General features: G+C 50.6%; 12 protein-coding genes across 12 annotated transcripts; 7 read left to right on the top strand and 5 right to left on the bottom strand.

The window, feature by feature from the left end:
- Window positions 1-169: 169 nt before the first annotated feature.
- SSZ1 (ribosome-associated complex protein SSZ1) lies at window positions 170-2,140 on the top strand (the record flags this gene model as incomplete). The annotated part of the gene is made up of 5 exons (XM_041695793.1): window positions 170-259; window positions 332-368; window positions 458-584; window positions 647-1,418; window positions 1,472-2,140. The coding sequence occupies 5 exons, from the start codon at window positions 170-172 to the stop codon at window positions 2,138-2,140; spliced, it is 1,695 nt and encodes a 564-aa protein (XP_041561487.1).
- Window positions 2,141-3,221: 1,081 nt separating this feature from the next.
- Window positions 3,222-4,142, bottom strand: APUU_70870S (SUR7/PalI family protein; the record flags this gene model as incomplete). The annotated part of the gene is made up of 4 exons (XM_041695792.1): window positions 3,222-3,471; window positions 3,532-3,714; window positions 3,777-4,071; window positions 4,130-4,142. The coding sequence occupies 4 exons, from the start codon at window positions 4,140-4,142 to the stop codon at window positions 3,222-3,224; spliced, it is 741 nt and encodes a 246-aa protein (XP_041561486.1).
- Window positions 4,143-4,911: 769 nt separating this feature from the next.
- On the top strand, window positions 4,912-6,036 carry APUU_70869A (uncharacterized protein; the record flags this gene model as incomplete). The annotated part of the gene is made up of 4 exons (XM_041695790.1): window positions 4,912-4,977; window positions 5,056-5,241; window positions 5,304-5,606; window positions 5,659-6,036. The coding sequence occupies 4 exons, from the start codon at window positions 4,912-4,914 to the stop codon at window positions 6,034-6,036; spliced, it is 933 nt and encodes a 310-aa protein (XP_041561485.1).
- Window positions 6,037-6,330: 294 nt separating this feature from the next.
- Window positions 6,331-8,886, top strand: RSM22 (tRNA methyltransferase RSM22; the record flags this gene model as incomplete). The annotated part of the gene is made up of 1 exon (XM_041695789.1): window positions 6,331-8,886. One exon carries the CDS (start codon window positions 6,331-6,333, stop codon window positions 8,884-8,886), a length of 2,556 nt encoding a protein of 851 aa, XP_041561484.1.
- Window positions 8,887-9,396: 510 nt separating this feature from the next.
- On the bottom strand, window positions 9,397-9,966 carry APUU_70867S (DASH complex subunit SPC19; the record flags this gene model as incomplete). The annotated part of the gene is made up of 2 exons (XM_041695788.1): window positions 9,397-9,774; window positions 9,835-9,966. The coding sequence occupies 2 exons, from the start codon at window positions 9,964-9,966 to the stop codon at window positions 9,397-9,399; spliced, it is 510 nt and encodes a 169-aa protein (XP_041561483.1).
- Window positions 9,967-10,264: 298 nt separating this feature from the next.
- Window positions 10,265-10,735, top strand: APUU_70866A (F1F0 ATP synthase subunit i; the record flags this gene model as incomplete). The annotated part of the gene is made up of 4 exons (XM_041695787.1): window positions 10,265-10,301; window positions 10,375-10,404; window positions 10,523-10,573; window positions 10,680-10,735. 4 exons carry the CDS (start codon window positions 10,265-10,267, stop codon window positions 10,733-10,735), a joined length of 174 nt encoding a protein of 57 aa, XP_041561482.1.
- A 711-nt stretch (window positions 10,736-11,446) lies between these two features.
- MRP2 (mitochondrial 37S ribosomal protein uS14m) lies at window positions 11,447-11,938 on the top strand (the record flags this gene model as incomplete). The annotated part of the gene is made up of 3 exons (XM_041695786.1): window positions 11,447-11,553; window positions 11,636-11,807; window positions 11,876-11,938. The coding sequence occupies 3 exons, from the start codon at window positions 11,447-11,449 to the stop codon at window positions 11,936-11,938; spliced, it is 342 nt and encodes a 113-aa protein (XP_041561481.1).
- Window positions 11,939-12,473: 535 nt separating this feature from the next.
- Window positions 12,474-13,884, top strand: APUU_70864A (uncharacterized protein; the record flags this gene model as incomplete). The annotated part of the gene is made up of 4 exons (XM_041695785.1): window positions 12,474-12,541; window positions 12,603-12,718; window positions 12,816-13,439; window positions 13,499-13,884. The coding sequence occupies 4 exons, from the start codon at window positions 12,474-12,476 to the stop codon at window positions 13,882-13,884; spliced, it is 1,194 nt and encodes a 397-aa protein (XP_041561480.1).
- A 141-nt stretch (window positions 13,885-14,025) lies between these two features.
- On the bottom strand, window positions 14,026-18,573 carry APUU_70863S (uncharacterized protein; the record flags this gene model as incomplete). Its single annotated transcript, XM_041695784.1, has 3 exons — window positions 14,026-15,762; window positions 15,820-18,219; window positions 18,283-18,573. 3 exons carry the CDS (start codon window positions 18,571-18,573, stop codon window positions 14,026-14,028), a joined length of 4,428 nt encoding a protein of 1,475 aa, XP_041561479.1.
- A 393-nt stretch (window positions 18,574-18,966) lies between these two features.
- APUU_70862S (ribonuclease H family protein) lies at window positions 18,967-20,250 on the bottom strand (the record flags this gene model as incomplete). The annotated part of the gene is made up of 2 exons (XM_041695783.1): window positions 18,967-18,984; window positions 19,246-20,250. The coding sequence occupies 2 exons, from the start codon at window positions 20,248-20,250 to the stop codon at window positions 18,967-18,969; spliced, it is 1,023 nt and encodes a 340-aa protein (XP_041561478.1).
- Window positions 20,251-22,073: 1,823 nt separating this feature from the next.
- On the top strand, window positions 22,074-23,097 carry APUU_70861A (NmrA/HSCARG family protein; the record flags this gene model as incomplete). The annotated part of the gene is made up of 3 exons (XM_041695782.1): window positions 22,074-22,247; window positions 22,293-22,710; window positions 22,760-23,097. The coding sequence occupies 3 exons, from the start codon at window positions 22,074-22,076 to the stop codon at window positions 23,095-23,097; spliced, it is 930 nt and encodes a 309-aa protein (XP_041561477.1).
- A 419-nt stretch (window positions 23,098-23,516) lies between these two features.
- APUU_70860S (uncharacterized protein) lies at window positions 23,517-23,888 on the bottom strand (the record flags this gene model as incomplete). Its single annotated transcript, XM_041695781.1, has 1 exon — window positions 23,517-23,888. The coding sequence occupies one exon, from the start codon at window positions 23,886-23,888 to the stop codon at window positions 23,517-23,519; it is 372 nt and encodes a 123-aa protein (XP_041561476.1).
- Between the last annotated feature and the right edge of the window lie 782 nt (window positions 23,889-24,670).

Below are 24,670 nucleotides of genomic sequence, written 5' to 3'. Positions count from 1 at the left end.
AAGCACCAGCCACACAGACTCGCCATCCGCCAAACCAAAAACTTTTTTTCCGCCCAAAGGATTGGATCGACTGAATCTACTGAATCGCCAGTCTTCCCCTCCACTCCCTCCTCCTCCCATCATCCTCCAATACACACCCCATTTCCCTTCTTTTTCTCTCTAATTCACGATGAGCGACGAAGTCAACGGCGCCGGCGAGCGTTTCGCCATTGGTATCTCTTTCGGCAATTCTTCCAGCTCCATTGCCCGTATCAACCCTGTACGCAGTCCCGCTATTCTGACTCTCCCCAGCAATGGAAATGAAAATATGCTAATTTGACTCCATGTATAGGAAGGCAAGGCTGAAGTTATTGCCAACGAAGAAGGAGGTTAGTTCAACAATATTTTTGCCATATTATGCCGCCCTTCATCCGCCGCACAGTATCCGGACGACCAAAACTCACTTTTTTTTTTCCAGACCGTCAGATCCCTACCGTCCTCTCGTACATTGGTGGAGAGCAGTACCACGGCTCCCAGGCAAAGGCTCAACTAATCCGCAATGCGTCAAACACTGTTGCATACTTCAGAGATTACCTCGGCAAGAAGTAAGCCACACCTCTGAAGAGTATATGGGAAAGCGAAAACGCTTGCTAACAGCCCGTTGCAGCTTCAAGTCAATAGACCCCACCCCATGCCACAACTCCGCACACCCAATTCAAACCGACTCGACCGTTGCTTTCTCCATCCGCGACACCGAGAGCGAGACCGCCAACACCGTCACTGTCTCCGAGATTGCTACCCGTCACCTTCGCCGTCTGAAGCAGTCTGCCTCTGACTTCCTTGGAAAGGAGGTCAACTCAGCCGTCATCACCGTCCCTACCGACTTCAGTGATGCCCAGCGCGAGGCCTTGACCACTGCCGCTAAGGCTGCTGGTCTTGAAATCCTTCAGCTCATCCACGAACCCATTGCTGCTGCTCTTGCCTACGATGCCAGGCCCGAGGCTGTCGTGGCCGATAAGCTCGTCGTTGTCGCCGATTTCGGTGGTACCCGATCCGATGCTGCTGTTATTGCTTCCCGCGGTGGAATGTACACCACCCTCGCCACTGCTCACGACTACGAGTTGGGCGGTTCTACCCTTGACAAAATCATCATTGATCACTTTGCCAAGGAGTTTATCAAGAAGCACAAGACCGACCCCCGCGAAGACGCTCGCGGGCTCGCCAAGTTGAAGTTCGAGGGTGAAGCCACGAAAAGGGCTCTGAGCTTGGGTACCAATGCCACACTGAGCATTGAGTCTCTCGCCAACGGCGTCGATTACGGCTCTACCATTAACCGTACTCGTTACGAGCTTCTTTCCGGCAAGGTCTTCTCTCAGTTCACTGGCTTGATCGAGCAAGTTATCCAGAAGGCTGGATTGGATGTTTTGGACATTGATGAGGTTTGTCACTCTTCTCCCGTGTAATCGGGTGCTTTTCTAACCAAGTTCGATAGGTCGTCTTGTCTGGTGGTGTTTCTCACACCCCCAAGATCGCCCATCTCACTCGCAGCATCTTCCCCGAAAAGACCAAGATCCTCGCTCCCGCCGTCGACACCACCGCCATCAACCCCTCTGAGCTGGCCGCCCGAGGTGCTGCTATCCAGGCCTCGCTCATCCAGGAGTTCGAAACGGAAGACATTGAGCAGTCCATCCACCCCATGGTCACCGCCACCCCTCACCTCACGAACGCCATTGGCGTTGAGTTCACCTCCGGTGATGCCGTTGAATTCCTGCCCCTCCTCAACACCGAGACCGCCCTCCCCGCCCGCCGCGTTGCCCAGTACAACGTCCCCAAGGACGGCGGTGACGTGCTCGTTCGCGTCGTCGAGGGTGTCCGCGAAATCAAGGTCACCAAGCCCGAGCCCAAGCCCAAGGAGGAGAAGCCCAAGGCCGATGATGACGAGGAAGACTCCGACTTCGACTCCGACGAGGACGAGGAGGACGAGATCCGCGAGGTCATCTGGAAGACCGAGAAGCCCATCGCCGAACTCGCCGTCAAGGGCGTCAAGGCCAACGGCAAGGTCGAGCTCATGGTTCACATCAACGCCGACCTCGGTCTGCAGATCACCGCGCGGGAAGTTGGCGGCCAAAACGCCGTCCGCGGCGCCGTTGAGTCGCCATGAAACTGTCGTTTTTCTTAACGTAAATTCTTAATGATCCTTTCCTAGGTTTGTTTATCTCAATTCTTTTTTCTTTTTCACAGAGTTTACTTGGTCGTACTGCTGTGAGGTCTTCTGGGATATTCGAAACTGTCGTCAGGGAGGAAATTTTGCCTTACTGTTTCCTGCAAATGACTGTTTGACGATGAATTGATGTATGTATCGATGAAGACTGTGCAAAAGTATATAGAGTATCTTTGCCTAAAATAGAACACTCGATAGATTCGGACACATTTATTTTTTGCATCAGAGTATCTCCATATGGTGGTTTATATCAAGGTCCCGGTCTCTTGGAAATGATTCCGAACAGAGAATCCGAATTTCCAAGTGGAATGAGGGCGCCGAGACATTGACTCTTCAAAACTTAATGTTAACGTCATTGAAGTCTTATTATAAAATATAAAGTAAGGGTTTCTTTTAGTTTTATAACCTAAATTACTAAATAGTAATTTTAATCATACTTTTATCTGCTTGGAGTAGATGGTGTGGGGCATTTTTAAAGCGGGCGTGTAAATATATAAATGTTCCGTACGTGCCTTCGCAGTAAGTGCTAGAATAATACGTCCTTAAAGCTGACTTGTTTATTTATAGCCAAGAAATTATTATTGAAAACATTATATTACAGAGACCAAACATTAGGAATAACAGTGGGTAGTAAAAATCGTAAGACATGCATGTCATCAAGATAGGTCGACGGTCAGATTAAACATGAACATCCAGCATGAATCACAAATCAAGGAATTCGCGGCTCAGGAAAAACCGGATTCTAGAGGGTACTGGAGCAAAAGCTGTTAAAAGCATGGCTGGAGCGAGTGTACAGTGTCGTATTCGACTAGGCGAGGTCTTGCGAGACGGATTGGTTGACCGGATTGTTTTCAGGATCAGACGTGGAGAATCATGCCTGAAAATGAATCTTATTGGCACCGATCGAGTTGTTGCTTCTTTGTTGTTCGGCTTCTTTGTATTATAGCATATTTCTTCGTGTATAACATGCGTTGTCGTGAGCAATTAGATAGCCGGTAGTTACGAGTCCGCAATGACGAGTTTATGCAGCAACCTCCTTGTTGGCCTCCGCGCTGGGTTGTCGTGCGGAAGTAAAGAAACCGCGACGGCGCTGCTTACGACCGCTGTATCCGCGTTCCCGTCCTCCCGAAACAGAGCCACCAAGGCAGTAAGTGATGCAAGCGAGCAGCCAGAGGGCAACCGCGGTCCACATGAAAGCGAAGGCCTTAACACCAAGGCGTGCAGTTTGGCCGTTGGCGTTGAACTTGTTGCGGCCCTGGACATAGACGGCACTGTCATGGAGGTTAGTTCGTATTTATTTAGTGTTGTGTGTAATGGCAGTTTCCACATACGTAATGAGACAGGTGGTGATAACCTGAAAGACGAAAGCGATCCATCCCATCACGGCTGAAAGATAGCTTCCGACGCGTGTGCACATGGCAGCAAGTCCGGTGAAGAAGGAGATGACACCGAAGAATAGAGCGATAATCATAAAAGGCCATGAGAACCGCGAAGTCAGGAAGTAGTGCCGGGTTCTGTGGAGTGAGCTGTAAGCATGCGGCGCATAGATAGCCTAGAGCAGGACATTTCTCCTTACCCGATAAAGTCGGACGGGATGTTCTCTTCAGTACCGAAGTTCCGTTGACTTGGAGGATCGAATGGGAAATCGGGGTGGTTGCCGCCGCAATCATTCCTGCCATCCGTCACAGGACACAGATTCCACCAGGTCCATCGTGAGACAGAAGCTGCACCAGGGATGCCGCTCGAGTCTACTTGAAGAAAGTAGATCTGGTCGATCGGGTTACTGTTCCTTACGCCGCCGAGGAAAGTGAGCCACATCAGCAAGAGGGCTCCGGCAGTGAAGAAAAGGCCCAAAAAGCCCAGGCCAGCTCCTGTACAGAAGAACGTGGTTAGCGATGGACAAAACGAAAAAGCGCAGGAAGAAATTACTGGAAAGAGGCATTATGTGCTCTTTGTCTATCTCGGATTCGAAACGATTGAGAAAAATCGATGCGACGGTGGAGGGGTAGATAAAATAGCGACTATCACGACCTCAACAGGAAGTATAACTGCGGCAGGTATGCAGGGTCGGGGGGGCGGGAAAGATCAGAGAAGGCTGGAAGAAATGGAATGTCGAAGGACAGGGCTGGAGGGTATCCTATTAAGGATCCGGAGATTCCGGCCGCAAAGTTAGGGCCCGCCGCGGATGGATGATCTAATGGACGAGGATGATGCATCATGCATCATTGCCAGCACAACGCTGGGCCCTGCAACTCTCTGGGCTGCTGGAGCTTGAAGATGAAGCCAAAGACTGAGTGATGATCTCAACGTCATCCTTGCACCTTAATGCCAGCCGAACCGGGCTTAGCCTGCCCCGCTATGCCTGATCGGGCCGCCACCAGCCGATGTCCATGACGTTCGACTTTGGCCAACTCGATCCGCAAGCCCAGTCACTGACGTTGCACCACCCGCGACCACTTTTCATGCCCCATCAGCCGTGGACCTCAGGTAACCCTGTTGGCCTGTTCAAAGGTTTCTTTCTGCCTGATTGATTCACCGCCGATCTTCGTCACTGGCTCGCCCACTCCGAGCACTGTGACTGAGGCTTGAGCAGGGCTGTCGGCTTGGAAGAACTCGCTAGTCGCTACCATTCCAAAGCCCTTTTACCTGTTCTGGGGAATTGCAGGTGGAAATAGTTTGCGCGGGACCCTGCTTCCCGTGAACCAGCAAGAATGGCGACTTGGGTTTACCCACCTATCCCCCCAGAGCGCCTGGAACAGGAAGCCGACTCTGCCCTGGTACGTTTTGCGCTCCACCGCCCTGAGGTTGGATCTTGCTTGCGATTATAGCAGTACTAAGGCGAAGGTCCGCTGTAGGAGAAAGAGCTAGAATGGCTGCTGCGCTCCTTGCAGGATTCTCTGGCTTCCTTGAGGGAAGGCCTCCAGGAATGCGCCGCGTTGCTGGCTCCAAAAGAGCCCGGCTCTACATTAGTCTTATCGTCGCTGCGGTCTGAGAGTGTAAAAGGCTTTGTCACCAGGATTGGGACAAAGGTCGTAAAGGGGGTATGTGCCGGCCAGCGACTTTGAATTGAACTGGAGTATATTCTAACCGCCTTATGCGACAGGATATCCAGCTGCGCCTGAGCTCTCTGAGCTCTCGAGGTGCACCTACAGCCCGGCTATGCCTATCAAATTCTTCGGACGCGCCAGAACTGGCGCTCAGCCAATTAGTCTCGGTTAGAGATTCCGTCAGACAGTGCCTAGACATCGTCGATGTGAGCACCTGGACTGGCGATCCACTTGATGCGCGCTTCATCTACAGCCAACTCCATCTTCTTGGAGAGACAATTGCGGAAGGTCGGCAAATGCTCAAGGGCGAGACTGATATTGTTCGCGGCAAATGGTGGGAGACAAGTGCGCCAGACAATGTGAGGCACGCAGCAAACGCCCCTTACTTGCGATAGCTGACGATAGTGATAGATGTTCGACCCGCCTTTACCCCCTCATCTCTCCTTTCATTTATCAATCGCGGATTCTGCCCTCGTGCTTTATCTGAGAACCCTTGAATCTACAACACAAACACACACTCCAACGGCCTTTGCGACAGATATCTCCTTGACGGGATTTTCTATACGGGATCGATTATTCGGCTCTCGTCAAGCTAGCCATGACGAGGCTGGGGATGTATTTTCCTGGAAGGGCGACGAGGTTAAAGTCAGGGAGAAGGTGCGCGTAGAGAGCCAGGACCCCAGTCTGATGTCAGTGATGGCCAAATTGACTGCACTCTATCACGAGGTGGTCAAGTGCAAGACTGCGCTTAAAGTTCTCATGGGTAATGAGGACGACGGTGAGTCCTGAATTAATTTTGTAACTTTGCTCTATCATTAGCGTATTGAGATTTATTGAAATAACGAACATTGGGATGGCCTTACTCTGCGGTGTACACTGTACATAGTATATTATGAATATTTATACCAGGGCTTATATAATGCGCATAAATATAACAACCAATAAGAAATGGCCCGTTTCATCGCAATTGTGAATTGTCGCTTGGCGTTGATTTTCTGCCGCGGAGCTCTTGTGGCGGCCAGATAAATCTCTTATCTCGTCCAGCTTCTTGCTCTTCTTTTTAGGGCTGCGGAAAGGCTGAGAATGTTGTCGCGATCTCCTGCTTTACGGGCTGCTCGCTCCAAGCCCTGCAACATTGGTGGTTCTCCGCCATACAGCCTTCGACGCGCCGGTTCGCAACAGGTCCGGTACAGAGCGCCGACGCTCACGAATCTTCGATCAAACAGCACGACTGCGGGTCCGAATCGAGTTGATTCTCTCTTGCCAATACGTCGCCCAGGGCGAAAACATACGGGATACGAATCGGGACAACCAGTGGTTGGCAGACGACATGCCTCATCTCCAGCGAAAGAAGAATCCGATCCAGCGGAACAGGAGCTGGAGCAGCACCCGATCTACCCTTTAATTGATAAAATAACTACCACAGAAGCCGAGATCCTGGAACTACTTGACGACCTTGACCTTACGGATGCATATGGTGAGGCTACGGCTTCCAACGATGGCAAACTTGACGATGCGTTAGACAAATCGAACGAATACGTGGACGAGCAGACGGTGGAAGCACGAGTTGAACGAGCCAGGCAACTTTTCGGGCATAAGCTACCCGAAGGACACCTCAGCGAGCAGGAAACGCTAGTGTTTACTCGATTGTACGGCGAACCTATTATTGTTCCGGAAGATGCAGCCGAACTGCAGGAGGAACCCGAGTCCGACCAGCTTTTCCGCGAAGACGGAATCGGAGGATGGGAGGAAGTCTCATATGAGGCCAGTGAAACACAGGAGGATGGACCGGTCGTTTATGATATGGAGAAGGGCCCTCCGGTGAAGGAAACCGCTGCTATGCGCCGAACTCGAGAAGTGGCCGAGCAACTTGGGGCTGAAGTACTGCTTGATTCGGCCATCGAGGGCGAAGAAGGCGATGGAGAGTCCTCGCCACGCCTCCACCCTTTAACAATGAAGTCGAAGTTTTCCACCGACCCGCACACTATATTCCCGCCCAAAGATACCCTGACCGGTCCCATTGGCGCTATCCTCTCAGACGCTTCCAATAAGCATATATCAGAGGCGGCTATTGACGCATTTGGTGGCAAATTTCTTCCTCAATCGGCCAGGACTGCGCCTGCACAAGCGCAAGAGCCTCAAAAAGCTATCGGCCTTAGTTCATCTCAGCGTTTCATGTCGGAGATGGAGGCCAATGCATATCTTGCAGTTTTATACCCAGCAATGTATGCTTCATCTCTGAGCGTATTGACCGAAGTTCGGAAACGCTTAGGGTCGGACTGGTTACGCTCGTTGATTTCGCAGGAGGGTGGACCCAATGTTCTCGATGCCGGTGCTGGTGGTGCCAGTATCTTAGCGTGGAGAGACGTCCTCCGTGCCGAGTACGAGCTCATGGTTCCAGATCATCACAGGGGAGCGCCTTACCCACTGGGTAGATCAACTGTCCTGACAGGATCCGATCCACTGCGTATTCGCGCGAGTGTGATGTTGGAAAACACAACCTTCCTTCCCCGACTCCCTGACTACATCCACACCCGAGAGGGGCCTACCATTCATGACCAACGGGTCCCGAAACGAAAACAATTTGACGTTATCATTGCCCCTCATACCCTGCTCGGCATCGACGAAGAACACGAAAGAAAAGAATACGTTGAAAACTTATGGCGGCTCCTGAACCCGAACGGCGGAGTCCTAATTCTCATGGAAAAGGGACATCAGCGAGGCTTTGAAGCAATTGGTGGTGCTCGTGAGATGTTGCTGAAACGCTACATCTCCAGCCCTGGTTCAACGGAGTACAACGACCTCACCGAATCACCCAGAGACAGCACAACAGTCCAAAAAGAACCTGGCATGATCATCGCGCCTTGCACAAACCACGAGAGATGTCCCATGTACCAATCAGACGGCCAAGCCAAGGGCCGGAAAGACTTCTGCCACTTCTCACAAAGATACATCCGCCCAGCCTTCCACCAACGCATCATCGGCGCAAGGGATCATAACCACGAGGATCTGAAATTCAGTTACCTCGCCGTCCAACGTGGCATTGACCTACGCCAAACCGAGGACATCAAGCAAGGCCCCGAAGCCACAGATGCTGCATTCGAAGGCTACGAGAACCTGTACGAAGTAGCTGAAGAAACGGAATCTGCCGAAGTTGAGACGCCCTCCGAGCCAGACCAGAAATTCCACCCCCTTTCGCTCCCCCGCGTGGTATATACACCCATGAAGCGCCGCGGCCACGTAATCTTCGACCTCTGCACACCAGCCGGAAAAATCGAACGCTGGACCGTTCCCCGGTCATTCAGCCGTCAGGCTTACAAGGATGCTCGGAAAGCATACTGGGGTGACCTGTGGGCTCTTGGAGCGAAGACTCGCATCCCGAGAAACCTGAGACTCGGCGATAAGAAGGGTGAAGGGAAGAAGGAGCGGTTGGAAAGACGTGCCGCGGAAAAGAGGGAACGCGGCGAAGAGGACGACGAGGGCGAATTCGAGGCTGACTTCGATGAGCAGGCGTCGCCCCGTGATTTGTCAGTCCCTACGCGAAAGAAGGGTGAGAACAAGGTTCCTAGTTGGAAGAAGCACGCGGATAATAAGAAGCTCAGGCATGCTTCGAGAAAATTTGCCCGGGAGAATCTTTAATGTTGTCACCTCCATGATCACTTGGAAGTTTTGCATTTTGGAGGCGTCATTGGCATTATACGGACTTGAAAAGGGTGGATTTGTATCATACTGTACAATAGGCGCAAAAGCCACTGTAACATAGCTATTATTATACCTCTCTAATTGGGCTCTTCTCTCAATACCATTTTGAAATGCTTTCCGATATATATTCCCGTCCTTCTGAGAGAGAAAATGCTGCTACCCTGGATCCCACTTTCAAATGGAAGCGTGGGTAACGGGCCTTGCTACTTGTAGTGATTTTCAGCAAGACCTGCCCCCAAAGGGAACTGGGGAGTACGCATAACTCTAACACCCAGGCCTAGGTTGCTACTTAGTAGCGGCGCGGGGAATTAGGGGTCGGCTGGATATTCCGCGATAGAACACAACCATAAATCAGCAGCAAAATGACAAGCCATAAGCGGTCGCCAGGCACCGCAGCGTCAGACTACATTTGCCGGCTTTCTTGATTCGAAACCAGTCAACACCCAATCACTGAAAGGCCATACTCTTTCTCAACTGGCGTTCCCTCTGTGTACTCTGCAACTCCAGACGCTCGACCGCATACTTAAGGCGCTCTTTCTTCTGGACTAAACGTCTCAACTCTAGCGCTTTGGCGGCAGAAGCGCCCTGTCCCGCACTGCCACGAGCGGCGCTTTTGTTTGCACGAGATGCACTCTGTCGGCTCTCACTGGAGTTCATCCGCCCCTCCTGCAACTCGCATTTTGCACGCAGGCCTTCCTCGCGACGGGATAGTTTCTCGACGTGATTTGTTGCGAGGGACAGGAGGTGTGCGATGCTTGGGGTGATTTCGTCTAGGAGGGATTGCTGGGCGTCTCGGATTGTGGGTTCTGGGAGAAGTTCGAAGTGCTGGTTGTACAGAGTCAGCGAGAGGGGATATTACTTGGCATTCTGCGATAATGTGCTTACTCGTGTTGTTTGCAGGACTTTTGTCATTCGGGGGTAGTCGCTGACGCCAGAGTCGAGGATTGAGATTGAGGAATCGACGAGCTGGAGAGAGGATTGGAGGGAGGCGACGGAGGATGCAAGTGAGCCAGCCATATTGTTAGAAAATCGTTGAATGGGGGAATATTGCGTAAAACGTCAAAGCAAATAGCGATGGAGAATGCTCTGTATTATTTGTTCGGCAATCTATGATTGTTTACATTGATGAGGGGAGCGTTATCGGGTGGCTTAAAGCGGCAGCCGGATACCTTCCAAATGCGGCTAGCGGCTGGCTCCTCGGGCTTCCGGACAAACCTCGTTGCTGCCGCTCCTGCTTGTCGCACCCTTTCCCGATACATCACCCACAGCTCCTCCTCACAACAGCACTTCGCATCTGTCTGTACGAATTGCGACAATGTCTATCCTCCCCAAGAAGTTCCCTGCCCCCATCGGTAAGTTGCCGCTCCGCTCTGGTGTAGCCGGTCCTCGGCTCAACGACAATGCAACTGACTGAGCCTCGTACAGCCGGTCCCCTCGGCCCCTTCTTCGCTGCCGGTACGTGTTATAGCCCCATTGAATGAATCGATCGAGAAATCCCGGTAGAAGCGACTTATATCGGATGTGGAACGTGAGGAATAAACGATAGCAACATTGGTACTGACTCCGCGGTTAGGTCTGGTCATCCTGTACGGCATCAACTCTGCGCAGAACGCCATGTCCAACAGTGAGTTACCCGCGTTATAATCTCATCTTTGCATTGCCGATATCATGACTACGGCGATTGCAGGCTCGTCCTGATAACACTGTTGCTAACCCGATCGCTTTTCCAGCTGCCGAGTTCAAGAACGACCCCCGCAACCCCAACCGTCAGGCTCCTAAGCACTAGAGGATTGGATGGCGATTGATCTGGAAGCAATGGAATGAACGGCGTATCGGATTTGATGTGTCGCCATTGACGTGATGTTGCGAGCAATTCCCTGTACAGACATATAGACGCTACTCGTCATATAAACTTTTGACGAATTGACAAGTTGTACCACTATTCCGTCCAATATTTCTTGCCAAAACTGCAGGCTTGCTGCCATAATTTCTATGTTCGACCGAACACTTTTATATCGGTCGCGGGATTTCTCGGAAGTTCGTAGTATTGGAAGGGGGTGACCTACGCCTGGACGCCGTCTTTTGATGAAGTGTCCGTAAGTTCGTCTTTTTGATCACTTTCAAAGTGACCCCGAAGTTCATTCCAGACCGTGTATTGTAGGTACCGCGATGAGTATACTCGCTAGTCTCAAGTGGGCTTGCCATTCGAGGCTCAACCCATATCCACCTTCCACCTTCGTAGTAACTTTGGAAATAGAAACGTCTCCCGTATTCTGAATAAAGTATACGATTGGACTAATATTAATTACAATCCCTACGACCATATACCTCTGAGGTCTGTTGCGTGGAAAACTTTTCGGTATGAAGTCGGGAAACTGCGCTAGTACATATTTGGATTTTACATCACCTGATCCGATCGTCCGCTCGGAAGTGCGATATCGAGCCACTCCAAAAGCTGGACAATCTCGACATTTCGATCACTCCCACGTCACGCACAATGTCACAATTCAGAGCCAAGAAGCTCGATATCGCGGGTTTTATCAACCCCCGCGTCGTCCGCGATCACACCAAGCGCAAAGTTTTCGAGCAGTATGAGCCGGACCGGTACGAACCCGCCATCGTCCTCAATTTGCGATAGCGCTCGGTGTTAGGAAGAGGAAACGCTAATGTTCTTACTTGGTTATAGTCAAGCTCTCCGCTACATCATCCGCAACACAACACTCCCCCAGCGTGTCCGCGCCCAGGCTCAATTGCAGCTCTCCCAAATGCACGCCTACACCCGCTCCACCCAGATCAAGAACCGATGCGTAGCAGGAGGTACAGCCAGGAGTATTATTCGGGACTTCAGAATCGGAAGAGTAAGGACTCCATGCCGGAATTTATGCCATTTGGCCACTTCATGCGGCTGACATTATTTCCCTTTAAGTACCAATTCCGTACACAGGCTCTCGCGGGTGAATTACCAGGAGTCAAGAAGGCTAGTTGGTAAAATACATTGCTGGGTTGAAATCGGACTGGCAAGTTTGTTTGGTGGCTTGCAGAATGGCGTTTGTTCTAAGTATCATATCCGAGGATGATTGTACGATAAGTTAGACGGGTCTATACAAATCATTACTACTTTGTATTTCACTTACTACCAATTCTCTTGTTTGCAATCTTCTGCCCGGATGATAACAAAGTGAATTTCTGGGTCTATAAAGGAATGGTTCTCTAATTTGATGGATGCAGCTTCCAGTGGAGTCATTCAGAGCCCTGCTTCACTGCAGATGTCCTCGGGAGCGTGCAAACGGAGGACATTAGCGATTGGATTCATTGTTGAAGCAAACAGCACCCGCAGGCTCGATCTCAGTTTGTATTTTCTCTCTCTCTTCCCCCTTTCAGGACCCCTCGACCTTCTAAATTTCTCGAAGACCCCTATTCTCATTTGCACCCAAAGTGCTTTCTCGATTACTTCCGTACCTTTCCCAGCGATCAGATCTCACTTCTACCTTCGTTGACCCATCGATCTTGATATCAGTTCAAGCATGTTCGTCTTTGGTCGAGAAGATCTCCCTGCAGACCCAGTATTTCCGGCCGAGCTGGATAAGTTGGGGTGAGTTCAAGTCCAGCATTTTCTTCCGGAGCCAGAGAACTGACTAGGCTTTCAAAAATAGCTATTTCATCAATGAGAGTGACCAGATCAGAAAGATTTCCGATCCGTCACAAGAATTCCAGTTCAAAATCAACAGAAATGAGCGGTGGAATCAGGTACAACGGGGAGCCATGAACGGTAAGTATCCTCTCGCGTATAGAAAAGCCTTGCCGTTGAGAATCAGCCTATATCGAGCCGAGCTGGATGCAGCTTGCTGACTCTAGTCGGAAACCAGAATGCATCCGAGGCATTGTGTTGCCGAGACTACACGCTTTGGGCCTCGTCACTCTTTGTCTGCCTCTCACCTCTGGACCAACAAAGCCGCACGTTCCCATACTGGTCTCGAAAAACTTGTCTACCGCGTCGCGAATCATATTGGTCTTCGGTGAGCCTGTGCAGGACCTAGGCATCTGGGCTTACCGCACAGTGGGTAGTGAGAACATCAACGCCGGATCAGCTGTGAACTTTGTCAAGGCGATCCTCGATCCGGAAGAACACGCTCACACCAATGGTACCAATGGTATCAATGGGGTCTCAGGCAAAGGGCCGTCTTCCCAATATGGTGACGTCGCCGTTGTGCTTGCGAATACTGGCCAACTCTCCTGGCACTGCGGCTCAGGTCGCGCAATGACCCACGCCTCTCGAATGGCTCTGCCTCGAGCTTCAGCAGTTGATCCTCCCTTAGTTCAGACGTACAGGAACAGGATTCCCGGCCATGAGAACTGGCAGGAGCATGTGAGTTCTGTTTTCGAGGGCATATTTGCAGCCCGTGGACAGCTTGTCAGGAGCGACGCCAAAATCGATGTCATTGGTCTTGCTGAAGGGGGATATGGTGCAATCCGGTACTTGGCGAGTAACTGTAAGTCACATTCCAGTATGTGGTTCAATTTATACCATATAGCGCTAATTTCTTCCAAGGGCCCACCTGGCGTCAATATATATCCGCCATTTGCCTCTCCCATCCTCTACATCAGAAGGATACTGACTTAATTGTGGCTGCCCAAGAACCGTACCCAGAGTCGTTCGCTGCATTCGTGTCCTCTCGCTGTCGCGCATACCTTCTGTCTCCCGAGCCTCTTGGTACCCCCCTCATTGACGAAGCGCAGCAAGGGTGCAATTGCTATGCGTCCGGGGAGGAGCTCAACACAGAGTGTATCATGACGAAGGCTTGGCCTCACATGCTTGATTGGCTTAAACAGGCCTACGATGATCCTGATTATTGCGAAGCACAACTAGTGGTGAGAAGGGTTGACCTAGATGATGTAAAGGGGGATAACGGTGAAGTGGGCTTAGTGGATCATTGAGCGCATCTCAACCAGCCATCATATTCAGGAACTAGAGGAAATCTAGATTCAATGTTCTTAAAGCCAGTAGTTATTCTATTTATCTCATAGTTGTACTCGAGGTATTTATTACGCCAGTTCATGGTGAGCGTAGGCAAGCTCTTACTCTACATATTTCTTCACAATTTCCCTCTTCCACTCCTCGAGAGAAATTATCTTCCCACCATACGGCACCGAGCCCCGCGGAGCATCTTTGAGCACGGAATCATCCCACTTAGGGACTTCCAAGAACTCATGCTCTTTATCGCACAACTTCAACGGCAAAGAATCATTCTGGAGCTGATCAAAACAATCCCGATCGAAAGTCAAGTTTATGCAATCCTTACACCACCACATCTCACTTGCCGTCTCCCAATAGCTACCACAACCACCATCACAGATCGCAAAAACAGGCGGCAGCTCCTCGTCTGTTTCCGGGTCTGTCGGTCTGAGCTCAGGTGTCCTGGGTGCACTGTTCGGTGTACTCGGCCGTGACTGCTCTGGGCCTGTTTGCAAGCTATTGCGCGTGGCCGGAGGTCGAGGGCTTTGCTCTTTTCGCTCTTTCTTGCTGTGCTCTTTCCCTCCTTGATCTTTACTGCCGTTTCTCTTGACTTCGTCTAGATGTGGTACGCCGGGGTTCACATTTGCAAATGCTGTTCGACTGGCTAATGCGGCCATTACAACCGCCGCCAGCGCGTTCTGGTCATCGTTCAGAGGAAGGAACACTAGCAACAACCGCCAGTACGCGAGATAATCATTCTCGAGGTCACTGTCGGATAGCATCTCAAGAGCCAATTTCACCACGCTTCGGACAATCTGCTTCGCCTTTTTCTCGTCGCCGATGACTTGGTAGTAGCGCGCGAGATAGAGCTTGGCTGGCAGGATGACATGGCTTTCGGATGCTTCGTCAGGGGTGATTGATGAAATACGTTCGAGGTAATCCCGGGCTGTTTCTGAGTCCTTTCCTGCTGCTCTTGCTTTGGCTAGATATATCGGTGCTAACTTCATCGTCAAGCTTGGTAGGATATAATCGATGTCTAAGAACGATCGGGGGAGGTCGTCTCTTAATGCGACCTCCCAGAGCCCGATAGCGCGTTCCTCTCCGTTATCCCGCTGGAATATCTCATTCGCATAGTGATACCGGATATAGTATAAGCTGGTGAACGCTTCGCGTTGGGTCGATAGCTTGATGGCGTCGTCGTATACCTGCTCGATAAATTCGAACTGGCCTGTCTCGACAGCTGTTTGCAAGATGATACTGTGGAAGGTCTCCTCGGCAGCAAGGTCAACGAGCATCCTAGATAGATGCGCTTTGTCGCCAGTGCCGGTTTGAATCGTTTTGAGCAGTGCCAGGATGTCCGACCACAGGCGTCTATCATAATACTGTTCGATTATGGCCAAAATCCGCTTGAACCCGGTATAGTTAACCTGGATTGATTTGGTAAACGATTGAATAGCATCGTCAAACTTTTCTACTTCCCAGAACCGCTGTCCGCGGTCGAAAAGCATTTCCGCAAAAGCCCAGACATGGTTTGGCCCTTGCATCCACTCTTCGTCGGCTCCGAGGCTTTCAATAAGATTGTTCAGAATGTCGACGGCTTCCTTGTTCGACGACACGACATGCGCCAAATAATACGACGCTCTCCAGTTTTTGGGCTCTAGCTCCAGTGCATGGCGGCATCTCTTTTCAGCCTGCAGGTCGAAGTGGAAATTACGCAGGACAACGGCTACCTGGACCTCCCATAGTGAGTCTTTTTCACCATCCAGCAGGGTATGTGACCATTCTTCGATTTCGGCTATGTCCTCGGCGGTTGGAACTTCCTGGTCTGCACTACCCCCCTGAACTTTGTCGTTATTAATCTGCCAGTCAAGGGCATCAGCTTTATAAACGTTTTGTGGAATACCAATGGAACGTACCTTCTTCACACAACCGAGAATGAAGGAGAATGCATAGACAGCTAATACCTGCGGCGTCTCTTCTCGGAGCCAATGCACGACCATTCGTTTTGCAAGGCTTTGAAGTAATTCATTTTCGGGATTTGAGCTACTAGTGAGACTGGATACCCAGGCTCTGGCTGAGTCGCCAGATACATCTGTAATTGACACCGACTCTCGCAGCCAGCGCACAACCTCTTTTGTCGCACCAGCGCCATCTAACCACGCAGAACGAGCCATCCATGCAAAGTTTGCAGCATCGTCCGCGTTCTTGGTCCATAAAAGCGCATCAGTGGAAGCTTCGTCAAGGAATAGTTTTACTAGCTGTGGGCCAATAACTCGCTTCCACTGTCGGTCAACTTGTGAAAGATCAACTGCAGATAGATGTTGATAGAAGTAGTTGACAGAGTAAGCCCTGAGGGTTTCCCGTCTTTTATCTCTTTCTTCAGTGAGAATACGCAGGCAAGTCATCGCAAGCTTAGCCTCGGCAGTGTCCTTGTCATCGCGGTATATATGCCCACCTGTATGGTGGAGTTTATGCTCGAATACCGCCTCGAAGTTGAACTTGTCGTACAGCTGGGGTGGACAGACGCTGCGAAGAAAGTGTCTGACAATGTCTATTTCCTCCGGTAGGATTTTCTTTGCAATTTGGCTTTCGTCCTTGGAAGACTGGCCTCCTTCAGGGATCAGGTCGACGATTTCATAAGAGCGGAAATCCACGTCCCCGTCACTGTCCACTTCGAATAAAGTATACTTCAGCTGGAGCTTCGCCTCGAGCGTTAGCAGGGATAGCTCGCCGCTTTGAGTATACAAGACAGCAGCCATCTGCCGAGGCTGTAGCCATTCCCTGCCATACAGAATCCAAAGAATAATCTCGTTGATTTCGACAATCTCCTTGGAGCTTCTCACGTTGTTAAGGGATTCAATTTCAGCCTCGATCTGCTGCGACCGCTCCTTACCCGCGTTCTCAAGCACTTGGTCAATGTCATTCACATAGTCCAGGTGGCTGATTCGTTTGAGAAGGGTGTTGATTCTGAAGTAATCGCCTGCTGTCTTGTCACGAAGCGCAACGCGGATCTTCTCTCGGAGATCTGAGACTCCAAATCGCTCTTTATTCTTCAGGGCGTCGATAGTGTCCATTCTTGACTCGATATACATGTCGATATCTTGACGGTTTCTCTCACTGATGTGAATTGCGCGGAACGTGATATCTTTATTCGCGGAGATTTGCTCGAATGCGCGTGGACGGCCGGTTAAGAGGATTCGGATTTTGCGGTGCGATGCAGAACTTGCCAGGGCGTTTTGCAGGAATGAAACGAAGGTATCGCCGACGATATCGTTCAAGCCGTCAATGACAAGGAAGAAGTTGGCGTCGATGGTTTGGCCGATGTCCTTGTTATCAAACAGCAGCCGACCAGGGATCTCGTGTGGATCCATGTCTTTAGTTTTCTCGCAGATATTGGCAACAGACTTCATGTATGAGGCATCAGCCTGGACAAATTGCCAGACCAGTGATTTGGCGATGACATCCAGATGGTTTGTCCTCTTTAGCTCCTCCTTGGAGTCGCCCTCGACGAAATAGAAAGCGAGAAGGGTCCTCGAGTCTGAGCTCTCCGCAGAGCTGCGATTCCGGAGTCTCCGAATAATTGTTGATGCCAGATAACTCTTTCCTGAGCCTTCTGTGCCCTCAATCGCCAGGATCGCAGGCGCCTCCTCACTCCCTTTCTCCCACGCCTTGAACTCAGGCTCCGAGAAAATCCACTGCCCGGTATCAGGGACGACAAACTTGCGATAATTGTAATAGACTCTCTGCCAGTACGGATCCGGCTCTCTCCTATCCTGGTCCAGCTTGTTCTCGTCAAACGCCAGGGTCTCGAGAATCTTCTCCTTCCGCCTCCTCGTATCGCTTTCTTTCAGCGAATCCGACCGGCTCGCAATCAACATGTCAATCTTGCTATTAACAGCCCTGCTAATCGCCAGATTCTCACGGGTGCTGACCACCGTCTCGGCTGCAAAGCTGAACGTCTGCGCCGTGACAAGCCGGCCCTCCTCGTCAACAAGCGAGTTCATCTTCCCCAGCAAATCATCAATGTCATTGTCGTTAAGGAAGAGCAGTTTCGTGAACACGATCAGCTTCCGCCTCTTCGATCGCCGCAGCTTGATCGTCCGATCACAAATTTCCACGAATAGCTGCAGATGCTGGCAGGCGACTTTGGCCAGCTTCGCATCCAGCCCACCCCGGATGTAATATTCCAGCCGGGTCATGTACTGCCCGCATTTCTCAAGAAGCGTCGCCAGACTCTCGAATACACCCTGGTATCCCTGCCATGCTTGGATCACCATACTCACGGCGTTGAAGCATAGCTCTGACGGGCCAAAAACCTACACCGGTTAGCACACACAAACGCGCACACACACGAAACTAAATAATCCAAGACGACATACCTCCGACGCACCGCCTGCAACAATCCCCCCAACAGTATCAATAAACTGCAACGTCTTCTCAAACGCATCCCGAATACTACTATCCTTCTTCGCCGACGCATCCTGCGCCTTGTCGAGAAAAGCCAACACGCCCTCGATGGTCAGATCGGCTTGAATCTTGGAGGAGTCACCGCCGGCGAGCTGGACGACGCGGGCCTGGACTTGCGACCAGATCTCCACGATCTCGCCCTTTAAGGCGGAGGTGCGTCGCTCTAACGGGGGTGCTTTGGTGGATGATGGGGAGATGGTCATTTTGGTTTGTTTCTGGGGATTACATGGAGTGCAATGGGAAGTATAAGAATTGAGAAGATGAGGCGGGGAATAAGAAAGGAATTAAGAGGGATTAGGCCGGATACGGCGGACTACTTACAAGGCTGAGTTATGGCGATCGCTGATGGGGCTGAGTCGTTCATGCGCAGTTTGCACTGACACTAAATTATGACTATTGAGTGTTGTTTGCTGTTATTGGATAGGGCTTGACCTGCCTTGGCGGGCTGCTGCTTACCGCTTCTATTACGAGCACCAGGCAACCCAGCCAAGCCATGGAGTTCATGGATGGTGTACTGTACCGTTTTGCGATAGGCCTCGTCTTTTATTCTCATGGCTATGTTGATTACCAGTGTGTTTGAAGTGAAGTATCATTTGTCATTCTGTAGCAACATGCTAGTCATTTAGCCCTAGATCAAAACTTTTGGTGTAACAGTAACAGGGATAAATCTGGCAATCTTGATCCCAAAACAAAAGAAAAACAGGTAAGCAGCACATATTATAGCAGGGTCAGTCTCAAAAAAGCACAACAAAAGAAAACAGGTAAGCAGCACATATTATAGCAAGTGTCAGTCTCAAAAAACACAACAAAGGCAAAACAGATAAGCAGCACATAACATAGCAAATGTCAGTCTCAAAACGGTTAATAGATCAAACTCGTGGTATTTGGGAGTAGGGGTCCTCCATTCGGTGCACCCTACCAGCAAGCTCTCTTGCTCGGGCATCGGAGAGGTTGAAAGTATACGCGTTGGCGTTTTTTGCGACCAGATCAGCCATAAAGTTGCCCCTAGGACTATGTTTTCCCATATGGGCTGGAATCCAGCGCACTTCGACGTCCATGCCCAACCTTCGGAGCTCGCGGGCCTTGGACGCTGCCATTGCCACCGCCGGCATTGCAGACTGGACGTCGCTGCCTTTCAAGCACTCTGCAAGGCGTTTCATCGCCCCCTTACAATCAGTGAAAATGACAACCTTATTCCGTGGATTTGAATTATCCTGGGCCTTTTCTAGGGCAACCCCAAAGCCCTGTTCGAGTCCACGCATTTCGGCCTCGTCGGAGCCGTGAATATATGGCAGGCTGAACCCTGCACATTCCCATTTCTCATTTTCATAGTATACAGCTGATGCACCGCCGTTACTGCCGAGAGACAGAGGCCTTGGGGACGGACTTGCCGCCCGGTAAGGGCTTTCGGGCGAGGGCGGAGGTGTTGGTATACCATGGAACGGAATACCACGTTTGGAGGCCGAGCCATCAACAAATAGAACCAACTGCCTATTTGTAGTATCCGCCGCCTTTGCAAATTCCAAGGCGTCGACTTTGTCATCAAATTTGATATACGGGAACTCGTCAGTGGCCGCCAACACAACCTCAGGTTTCCCAGCATTAACCCGATCTTTCTCACTTTTCCCCATGTTTTCACTCACAAGCTGGCGCTCCTCGTTCTTGCTCTTCTTCCTTTTCTTCTTCTTCTTGTCCTTCGTATCCGGTCTGGGTGGCTGTCTGCCACGGTTAGTCTCCTGGTTGGGCTTATTATTTCCATTGTTGGGCCTGTTAGTTGCGCTGCTGCTCGTGCCCTGATTGCATTTTGCTGAATCTGACTCGTGATATGACCGATGGGCCGTATTATTGCCCTGAGGACCGGGTGAGCCCTTGGGAGACATGACTTGGTTCCTGGGATTAATAGACGTAAGTGCTGTGGTGGTTAATGCGAGAACCTGCTGGGGCTGAGTAGATGTGCCCAGTCCAGATATAAGTTCCAAGTATAGATATATCAAGATATAGATAGATGTCCTGATGGGAAAGAGCGAGCTTCTGTTATTCGATATGGATATAAGATATCAAGAAGGAGGTTGAAGAGGTCGAGAAATCTGGGAGTCACGGTTTAAGTACAGGGACGCCACCGTCAGGGCACCACCGTCAGGGCACCAGGAACTTCCTTCCGTAACTTCGCTACCCTCCTTGACCATCCCACGGTTTGTCAAAGCATGTGCAGCGTTCCTGTCTCATTGGGTGCAGCCCATAGTGTAAGCAAGTGAAAAGCGTTCTCCATTGGACATCGAACGCCCATGGATCACTGGGGATAGCCTTCGTGGAGGTCACCTCCGGACAGGAGGCGACCCCAATGCGTTGGCTACTCTGATCTAGCGAGTCCCGCCACTCACCAATCTCGTGGATGATGCTTAGACGTCCACCCCAGATGGTTACTCCTGTGTTTCAGCGCCATCAGGGACCGGGTACTCTGACGATAGTCAACAAGGACGATGCAATGGGCCTCCCGGTGTCAGTCAACTGGGCTTTTACTATTGTAGGAGGACGCTATCCATGCCGGAGAAGCGATTCGGTGTTGAGGCTGCTGGCGATGATGAATTATGACATCCGTCCCTCAACGGTTTGCAAGTGTGTTCCGAAGGTGGCATGGATACACCTCGACGGTGGCACCTTCCTTAACCTTCTTCTCTTCTTTCCTCTTTCGCAACCTCGTCAGTACGCAAGCACTCCCACAGTTACTGGCTTGGACTTTCCCTTCTTCTCTTCGTTCCCTCCTCATAGATCCTGGGGCTCAAAGCTCTGTTGTCATAGAACACCACATACCAGACGTGAATCTAGTAGCCGATGGCCGGAGCCCAGGTGTGAGTCATACCGTGATGTACTGGCGCGGTAATACTGGTACCTGCGTACCCTCGACTGTTCTGGGTTCCTCCATCTTGGATTGGCTGTTGAATTGGCTGTGGCTGAAGGTTCAGCTCATACTTGAAACATCTCGCGGCGCATGAAAGCGGTTACGATCGGGTGGAGCAGCGACAGCGGGAGGATATTTGCAGAACTGAACTTGTGCTAAAATATTGTATTCCTCTTTTATTCTTTTAACTATCCTGATACGAACATGTCAACAAATGGTGTTCACTCAGTTGAGGTTATACTTACTCCACAATATATATCCGAAGTCGAAACAACTGCTACGAATTTTCTCGCAAATATTTGAATTCTACCTTGGGATCAAGTGGAGTATATAATACATCCGGCACATCCATCCGAATGGCATGAACAGGGACATGACTGACATGAGAAGATGCCTGATGTCTTGATCTGGTTCCTGCCGAAGTATATGTATACTCTGGCCAATAACAGCGCAGTGGGTCCTGAGAGTTTATCAGATAATCAGCTAATCATACCAACTACTTCTAGTCTAGCGTTGTCGGCGGTCGGTCTTCGCGTGCGCGAACCTCCGACCTTTTATTCAGCGGCGGCCTTGGTGCCTGAGGATCGCATGTCCTGATGTCATTTGGCAGGCACAAGAGGTTCAACATGGTTACTCTGCATCGGGGTTTGACTCTTCAAGACGCCGGACGAGAAAGTACTTAAAGGGCAAGGATTCCTGAAAGATTCTTCTTCAACAAGCATAACATCGCCTGCAACACCCAACACCACAACTACCATCAAGCCCTACTTCAATCGACTTTAGTACTTCAACTTCAACTTCAACATGTCCAAGCTACTCACAGTCTTCGGAGCAACAGGCCGCCAGGGCGGTTCTGTAATCCGCACTGTCCTCGCCGACTCAGCCCTATCCCAGCAGTTCAAGCTCCGTGGAATCACCCGCGACGTCTCCAAGCCCGATGCCCAAGCCCTCGCAGCAAAGGGCGTCGAAGTGATCAGCGTACGTCCTCACCTTTTTCTCACTGAAAACAACTAACGCCAGCAGGCCGACATGACCTCCGTCAGCTCGCTGGTCAAGGCCATCACAGGCTCACACTCCGTTTTCCTCGTGACAACACCCACCTTCACCGAGAACTCCGACCTGGAACTTACCCAGGGCCGGAACGTCGCTGATGCGGCGAAGAAGGCAGGTGTGCAGCATCTAATCTTCTCGTCTCTGCTGAATGTCACCGAGACGACTGGTGGACGCCTCAAGGACGTCCCGCATTTTGACCACAAGGCTCAGGTGGAGCAGTATATCCGCTCTCTGGGTCTGCCTGCTAGTTTCGTGCTTCCTGGGTACTTCATGTCGAATTATACGTCCATGGGCATGATTCGCAAGGGAGAAGATGGGGTGTTTAGCCTGGCGTATCCTGTTGGCGAGGATGCGCAGTTCCCGCTTGTTGATATTGATGCTGATCTGGGTATGTTGACTCTTATTATATTTGGAGCTGGTGGACTAATATTGAATAGGTAAATACGTCGGAATTGCACTCAAGAACCCATCCAAGACACAGGGTTCTCAGATTCTTGCTGCAACGGATTACTACACCCCTACCCGTATCCTCAAGGAATTCGAAGAGGTGACCGGACAGAAGACCCGGTTTGTCCGCGTCGACAACGATACCTACAAGAGCTTTATGCCGGGATACCTAGGGCTGGAGATGCTGGAGAACCATCTATTCGTTGAAAACCCGGGTTACTACAACGGCAAGAGTCTAAAGGAGAGCCAGGGTCTTTTGGCAGATGCCGGGTTCAAGCCGACCACCTGGAAGGACTTTTTGCAGCAGAATAAGGCTGCTTTTGCTTAGGTGTCGATTCTTGAACAGGTAAACATCGTTAGTTCCGAGACCTATCTTAGTTAAGCTACGTCTACAAAAATGTATATTGTCGTCCAATTTGAAAAAGAATACTTCAAAAGTAAGACCATGCAGCAATTGGGATTCGCGTACCACCTATCGCGATACTACGGTATCTAGTCGGTATGTAGAAAGACGGTCGAAAGGCAGGGGTGCTCTGACGAGTTCGAATATATATCAACATTGTACTAAAATATATACAAAAGACATCCATCCAACCCGACTTTATAACTTAAGTTCCGAAGACCGTTGCCGCCATTCTCAATACCGACCAACGTCTTCTCGTCTCGCATTGTCCTGAAAGAAAGTCGGGATAGGCAAACCTAGACCAGATCTACCTACACCGTCCCCAAGGACATACACAAAACCCTTCAAGGCGAGTCACTAACATAGTCCACCTTCAACTTCCCCTCCCCAACATCATGACTATCCGGGTTAATCGGGACACCACCGCAAGTATTACACCCATGATCAAGGAGCGCCTGCAGCCCCCACTTCGCATCAAACATGCTCTTCTTCTGATCGTCGCCGATCTCCTCGAAAAAGGCACACATCTGGTCCTGGCAGTCGATGTACTCGTGCTCGCCGAACTCCTCGCCGTCGTCGCGGCCCTGCACGTGGTTCAGGATTTGTTTGATCAGGTCGTTGCGGATTCCTGGGGCGGATCCGAGGTTGCAGAAGAAGCTGCCGCCGCAGTTGATGTCCTTTGCGGCGGCCAGGCCGGTTGTTGTGGCGAGGGCCATGGCGATGGGGGTTAGGAAGTGCATGGTTTGATTCTGTTGTAGGAGTTGAGTTTGAGGTTCTTCCTCCGGGTGAAGCTAGATACTCACCTGGTGAAAAGTTGAGATTGAAAGAGTCTGAGCTGATGATGTCTGGAGGTAAAGAGGGCGTTCAAGGCCCTTTAAGTAGTTTCTGGATGCTTGATTTGGTGCGCGATTTAATTCCACGGTCCTCATCGAAGACTTCCTGTTGGAGAAATTCGTCTTCGTTCTGAATCTGAGGCATATCGAGATCAGCTTCGAAGGACACAATCTTCAGCTCCACAGGATAAGCCTATCACTCCACATTACAACCATCCTAGACCTCTTGAACTGCGGAGTAGCGAGGTACAGTGCGGCAGTATATACCTGTTTCTATATCCACATTCTAGATCAAGAAACTGGTGGTCTACACGAAAACGACGCTGCCAAGAGAGTGATTGACTCCAGATTCTCCAGGAAGTTATCTGATCTGCCTCACAGCCTCCATGTTTTAGTCTCCGCTGAATCAAACCAGAAAAGTATTAGAACTCGGGAAATACAGAGGCATATGCTCTAGCATACCTAAGTTTAATCGTAATAGTATAAACAAGGTGAATCAAGGTTGAGTTAAGATCTTGTACATCAACATTAGAAATCCGCTTGGTGTCCCACTTCCCCTCACTCTTTCTAATTTGCAAATCGCAATAAAACACCTGCGGAGTGCTGCATGTACCAGTTACAACATTATGTAAATAGCCCCCACGAATACTGGCAGGGCTTAAGAC

This window comes from Aspergillus puulaauensis, chromosome 7, assembly GCF_016861865.1.
Source record: "Aspergillus puulaauensis MK2 DNA, chromosome 7, nearly complete sequence".
Lineage (NCBI taxonomy): Eukaryota > Fungi > Ascomycota > Eurotiomycetes > Eurotiales > Aspergillaceae > Aspergillus > Aspergillus puulaauensis.
Note: the sequence above shows the minus strand (reverse complement) of the source record. Positions and strands in the feature narration are given on the sequence as shown.